General features: G+C 30.9%; 1 protein-coding gene across 1 annotated transcript in view; it reads left to right on the forward strand.

The window, feature by feature from the left end:
• Positions 1-7,579, forward strand: part of LOC108723563 (protein PTHB1) — a 27,603-nt gene that overhangs the window by 7,169 nt on the left and 12,855 nt on the right. Inside the window, exons 10-11 of the mRNA XM_018449405.1 lie at positions 1,398-1,682; positions 2,247-2,335. Coding sequence (XP_018304907.1) covers positions 1,398-1,682; positions 2,247-2,335 — 374 coding nt within the window. The remainder of the gene's footprint in view (positions 1-1,397; positions 1,683-2,246; positions 2,336-7,579) is intronic.

Raw genomic sequence — 7,579 nt, forward strand, 5'->3', positions numbered from 1 at the left:
ATAGACATTTACGGAGTGTGATCTAAATTGCAGCAGCCAATCTTTTTTTTGCGTGTACCTATGAAAAAAAGTCGTAAGTAACGCGATTATGAATTAAAATTTATTATTATTTGAAAGCTCTTGAATTGTATTTTTCGATGTTGTACATTTTATTTAGAAACAGGTGTTTTCTCATAAAAAAAAAGTTTAAAATGATCGAAAATTATAATCATTTTCGGCCTATTCCCGATGAGAACAGGTACGTGAATTCGATGTGGATTCGACGTGAACAATCGAGTGACAACCCGCTCGAAAACGGTACTATAATCCACATGAATTCTACGTCTTAAAATCCATATTGAAGTGTTTACGTAGAGTCCACGTCGAAATTTTGTGGAAAATTGATTTCGATTTGGCAAGGAAATGTCAACGTTGCATTCACATGTATATTATGTGAATGAATCTTTAATCCACCTAGTCACGTAAAATACGTGGATTCCACGTATACTACTTATTTATTCTCATCGGTTTTTACTTCAATTTTATTTGAAATCCTGTTATGCATATTCTGCCAACGATATATTGTATTCAGCGCAAAAAAATCTTCCGGATGTTGAATAGTGTTATTACAGAATTGTTACACAAATTATATCGCACTAAATTATTACATTTAACATTTAGAATAGAAAAGACAAGTTAGATTTCTTGTCTTTATAAAGCTATTAAAAATTCTGAACTAAAGAAACTTAGCGGACCGCTGAATTCGTGCGAAACAAATATCTTTAACCAATTATAATTTATTGAAGTGTTAATGGCTTTGAAGATATTAAAAAATATATGCCAGAAAATGTAGCATGCTATTAAATTTATGCGAATTAATTATATTTTGAAACAATTACAATTTTTTAAAATGTCGAAGGTTTTGAAAATATTAAAAATTATAAACCAAAAAAAAAAAGCGAATAGGTAGCTGAATGGGAATTGAATATTTTTAACCAATTAAATTTTTTTAATAGATCAAAGCTTTTAAAGTTATTAAAAACTCTAAGTCAAGAAAATTTAATAAGCCGCTGAATCTACGGAAATTAAATATTCTAAATAAGCAAATATAATTCTTTAAAGTACCACAGACCCGTGTTTTGAAACTTAGGAAAGTCATGCGTCATTTAGACAGTTATTTGCGTATACAGTAATTTGCTGATACCTGTAATACGGATATACTTCGACGTTCACGATATTTAGATAATGCGGAGTTACACCGCAATTTTGTTGCGTCTTTGATTAGCCTTAGCTTCAAGCTTCGAGACGCTGACTTGTTGTGACGACGCGTTGTCAATAGCAACTACCGGCGTGTAAACCCCTAGTGTTTAGTTGCAGTTTGTCCTTGTCCGTGTCACGATGTCGCCGAATTCTTGAAGCGTTCCGGAAATGTCGTTGTTCAAGACAAATGAATGGTGGAGAACACAATGCGGAGTGAATGAATCTTTCGATAGACACAGTTTGCTGATCACACCATTGTTCGGCGTTGACCGAAAGGACATCATCGTCATTGGCAGCCACAGCGGCCACCTCCGAATATATAGCCCGTTTTCGCAATGGATAGAGGAGACCAAGTCACCGAGCGGTTACAAGTCCTCGGACTTGATCGTCGAGACGCAAATCAGCGACTGTATCGTCGACATGAAAGCGGGCAAATTCGTCTCGTAAGTGAGATCGTGAGATTTGTGAAGTGAAAGGATTATTGACGTCGTGAAGAATTGCACGTTTTTAACTTTGAAATGCATGGCCTTGTGATGAAGATTTTTGTGAGAGAGAAAGCCAGAACAAGAAATAATTTCAATTAAAATCAATTACAATGGAACAAAATTAATTTAAGCTTAATCAGCAAAAATGTAAATTTAAAATTATAAAAATGTAACAATTAAAGAAAGAATAAATAGATAATTGTTACAAAACTTTATAAAGATTCGTTTTATATGCACGCTAAAATTATTAATTTAATATACACGCATGATATTTTTAAATAATATGTTAAATTATGTTTTGTATGTAATTGTGAATGAAATTAGATAAATTACACAGACGCTAAAAATAAATATGAAGAAATCTATCTATTAATGTCTCGTAGGAACTTTAGAATATTATTTAAAATTTAAAGCCATTCCGTTTAAAATCATTTTTAATTAAATAAGCGCACTTTGCAACATCGTTTGTTTAAATGTTATATTTTTATCGATATCGATCACATCGATACTGATCTGTTTCAGAGGCTCACCAGATACTCGACTCGCGATACTGACACCAAAAAAACTTGTCATTTACAGCATAATTTTGAGTCAAGGCTCCGTTGAGCATGGTTTGTATCAGAATACATTATATTAAACCGTGACAAATTAAAATGCATCCGAAAACATTTTTATTATAACTCGCTTTTCTCCTTTAATTTCATAATTAACTTTATAAGTCTTTTCTTATTAATTATTACTGTAAAACAGTATTGTTTAATAATATGATGTTAATAATAATTAATAATGATTAAATATAATAATTATTTTATAATAATATTTTAATATAATTTATAATAATAATTATTTATTATATATTATTATTATTTTATAATAATTATTTTATATAAATATTAATAATATAAATAATAATTAATAATAATTAAAACAATAATGTTTTAAAGAGTGGTGTGCCTACGGAAATTACAATTTTACTGAAATATATAAAGTTTAGCTAGATACAGATCTAAAAATAATTTTGTTGGATGGACACATTAAATTAATTGTGTAGAATGTTCAAATATAACGAGCATACTGCAAAAAGTTTTGACATTTTAGCAACAATTTACTTGAACATTTTACATAATTATTATGATAGTAACAAAATATTTTTTATTTATATCTAGCTAAATTTTTAGATATATTAATAATACCTTAAAATACTCTTTAGCAAAACCGTTCTTTCTGTGTAGTAAACAAATCATTCTTTCATTGTCTTAACTTGAAGATATATACGTTACATTTAACAAAGGTAGAAACTAAGCAATCATCACTGAAGGAAGTCTGTATTCTCCGTTATAATTTTTCTCTTCTTTTAATTGGACACCAGAATCACAGTACGCCGCGTGTTATCGGAATATTAATTTCAATGTCATGTAATAACATTAATCGTACGATAGAACAGCCGTCGGAAGAGATGCCAACACGGCTATGTAACGACTAATAAGATCGAATGATCGTGAGGGCCCCGTGTGTAGGTCTGACTGGAATTCTCGCGAGAAACCCGATTTAAAAATGCTTCGCTAATTAGATTTTGCAACCTCAAACAAGTATATACAGAACATGTCGAGTATTATATGCATATATGCACGTATTTCTATTTCATTATATGCCTTGTAATCACCTTATATTAATATTAATATCTCTCGTTATTGGCTACAACAATTAATTATGTTACAATTATTAATACAGCTGTCATTATTGTACACTGAAAAAAATGATGTTTCAACAGCATTATTTTAATTAAAAATAATCTTGTTGATTTAACAATAGGATTAATGAAATAAATAAAATTTTATTAAAACAAGAGAATATAAGTATTGGTTTCATTAATAATGTTATTAAATCAAGAACATAAGAGAGTATAATATTTGTTTCTCTCTCATTAATAGTGTTATTGAATTAACAAAATTATTTTCAATTAAGATAATGTTGATACATCATTTTTTTTAAGTGTCGGTCTTTAATTTTTGCTGCTCTCATTATCGTTATGTTATTATTACTACTATTATAATTCTTGAATTCAACGTGTAATTTATATATTTAGGAAGAGGGGAACGTGTAATTATTTTTCGTTTGGTCTTGAAGAAGCCCTCAGGGTTTGAAGCGGCATCCCATCTTCTAAGAGCCGGTCCTGGCCGCGTAGATAAAATGACCGCGAGCGGTGTGCTGCTAACGAGCACCACAAGCGCGCTAAATTATTTCCGCGCGCAAAGATCCTCGGCGATGAGAGATGGAAACGCGCGCGCCGCGTAGACGATATCTCGGAACGATTTTCGTGCGATATCAACGGCAACTTGTGTACAAGTTGTAAAGCTGATACCGCATCGTTTTTTTGTTGTACGAAAATGTGTAACATGCATTTCCGAATCGTCTTCATAATTGAAGCGGCTGTGAATTAAAATGTATAGAACGATTAAGAAAATTGAGAAGCAATTTATCGATCATTACGAAAAAATCGATATTAAATGAGACTATAATTTGACTTTAAAATTTTAACGAATATATCGATTATTACTATATCCTGCAACAACTCTCTATCTATCTCGATAGATGAGAAATTAATATTAAGTTTTTTTTTCATACAAAATAATGAAAATTTAAAATATTAAATTTCTGGTGGTGTCGCATTTAATTCCAAAAATTAAAGTATTATGTGTCTGAGATTAAAAATTATTCTTCCTAAACATTCATTTATCGGACTCTTTCAGAGTTAAAATTTCTTTTCATATGGAACGAATAAAATACATATTTAAATGTATTTAGCATTGAATGTGAAGCATAGATATGGGCCTATATGTGTTTATGCTAATCGCCCAATCGTACGATATCGCGTATCAAAGTACGAAAACGCAGTCTCGCTCATTATAATCTTGACCAATCGAAAACTTGAGTACACACGATGTACTCGAATACGATGTCATAATGCGCTTCTCGACGTTTCCTCCGTCTACAGCGATTTACGTAACTCTAGAAAACTTTTTTCAATTTCCGTCTCGACTGATGCAGGTTTCCTTCATGCAATTTGAAATTAAAACGTGTTGAAAGATCAAGGAGTCGGATCAGACAATTTTGACCCTAGAACGCCATGTGAAGAACATTTATATTCATTAATATTAATAATCTACGCGATTCTACACATAATGTGGAAAATTTACATAATTAAAAATTACATAATCGCCGCAGGGAAACACATAAATCGGAATATAGATTTGATCATTAAAAACTTACACAATCTTCATCTAATATGTGATGTAATAATACTATTGGTATTATACGGTAATATGGTTATATGGTAATTAATGGTATAACATATAATAATGTTACAATTTAAAATAATCTTTGTATTATACATAGTTCATAAAAAATATCAAATTGTATTTTATAATGCATACCATTACGAAAAATTCTTTGCGTGTATTTTATATATTTGACGTACAATCCATGAAAAATCGTTTTTCTTCTTTTACAATTTCTACTATTAATATATCAAATCGGAATAAAATTAAGTTTGTTTGCCGCTTAAAGATAGTCTTTGTGGCTGATAAAAACGTTTACTGGTAAAAATGACCGGTTCAGCCGTTCCAATGTTAAAGACTGCTTTCGCAGCACGATCCAGGATTGAGAGAGGCGCCTCGAGCTAGTATCTCGTTAAGTCCAACCGATATTAGACGCAGCAATAACAACCGAGCGTTTCGTAATAATTCGCGAACGCCGTTACGACGTCGAACGCGTTACGTCGTCGAATGCGTATACTTCTTCCGAGCGCGTGAAGCGCGTGATTCCTGGCGGGGCGGACGCGGAACGCAAAGCGAGAACGATTATTTCCCTCGATGAAAAACCGTTCACAACCGATTTCCGCTCCGATCGCACGCTCACACGAGAAAACGCAAATTATATGCTAGTTATTTTCACATGCACAAGTTGCAACTATCTGATTCACTACTTCTTTCGTAAGATAATTAAAAAAACGTTGCGTCTACTTCCTGACGCCAAGTAGGCGCCACCAATTTTCATATTATCTATACATTTTCATTGCAAAATCTTTCTTTAATAAATATTTTCCGTGATAAAACGAAATAAGAAATCAAGATCTTAAATCTCGAGTTAAAACATTTTATATATAATTTAATTTTATATATATTATTTATATTAATTAATTAATGTCAAAACTTGTAATTATAATATTTTATCCATTTGATTAAAAATATGATTTTATTTGCGTCATCAAAGTTTTAATACTTTTAATTTATTTTTTCGTTCCCTTCTCTCATATAATTTTCAAATAAAAATGTTCAATTCTTTTTCTTTTTTCCCTCTCTCTCTCTCTCTCTCTCTCTCTCCTTAATTTCAATGCGATAAGAATATAATTATTTCTTTTTATTTTAGACTTTCTATTCTTTATTTTCAATTATTTCCTTTTTTTTTCGTTATCCGAATAAAGAGAACGTATTTGTCTGTACTTTACGCTCACTTTTTTTGTCACACTCATAACACTGCCGTTGTGATATATATACTTAGCAAAACACCGATCGCTCTCATCCGGACGTTCAAACGCGACCACGATGAAATGCGGCCTGACCTATATACAGACAGGAATCGCGATTGTTCGCCGTCTCGAGCCGTTTGTCTAGCTCAGCCTGAGCTCGCACATCCGTCTCGCATATTTATTTCTCCAATTAACTGCAACATATATGTCTACAGGCGTAAATAATCAGTCTGATTTAATGCCAAAGTAAAAACTGTTTCTCTTGGCAAAAATGCGGGGCAATTCTTACTAGTTCTGACAAATGCGGTCCTTGCGATTAAAAAAAATTCAAGAAACACATTCCTTCGAATGTATTCATAAACATTACGTAATGCGTAATAAATAGATTCTTAAGCCGCGTTGTGATGTATTTAATAATTCCAATAAGCACAAGCGAAAAAGAATAAAGATATTGTTATAACAGACAATAAACTTTTTGTTAAAAAGTTTATTGCAAGAACTTAATAAATTAATAACAGAAATATTATAATTTCCTTATGACTCTCGAAATAAAATAATAAAAAATTAAGGCAAAGAGAGTATAAACGCGGTTGTTGGAGCGTGATTGAATAATACTGAAGTTTTGTACAGTATTTAATTGTATGTAATTACAGTACGAACGTTTCGACTCTTTTTTGAGTCATCCTCAGCGGTACAGATTTCCTCAATTAAATGACATCTCTCTCATTCATCATTGGCAGCCATGGAAGATCCCAAGTGAAGTGCATGAATTTCGTTGTATTAATTTATACAAAAATTATCATTAGATGAAGAAAAAAGCGCCCAGATAGACTTGTATGACGATCACGATATGCACAAATTAATTTACTGAAAATTTAGAACAATTTTATAATCATTTATGACATTATAAAAGCGAAAACGTTTATATTAAGGAAAATATAAAATTTAGGTTATTTGAATGATTAAATTTTTTGTTATAGAATTACAAAAACATATGTATGAAAATATATCTTCAGATCTATAATATTCGTTTTACGATATTGCTATATGAAATATTTACATCATACATAATTAAATGAAATACATCGTATAATGATGCACATTTGCAATTATCATGTGATGCTATAGAAAGCTTAAATAATTTTTAAATTTTTCTTCATTTCATGCCGCATAAAGTAAGATAAATATACTGTAAAATTTGGGTAAACAAATGTCGATTTTGATATACCGAATTTTGTTGAAAGAATTCGTAATCCTGATGTGATGTCATAGTAAGCATAAATGATTTGTAAACTTTTACTTATTTCATGCCGCATAAAGTAAGATA

The sequence above is a fragment of the Mycetomoellerius zeteki genome, unplaced genomic scaffold (assembly GCF_001594055.1).
Source record: "Mycetomoellerius zeteki isolate Tzet28-1 unplaced genomic scaffold, Tzet1.0 scaffold245, whole genome shotgun sequence".
Lineage (NCBI taxonomy): Eukaryota > Metazoa > Arthropoda > Insecta > Hymenoptera > Formicidae > Mycetomoellerius > Mycetomoellerius zeteki.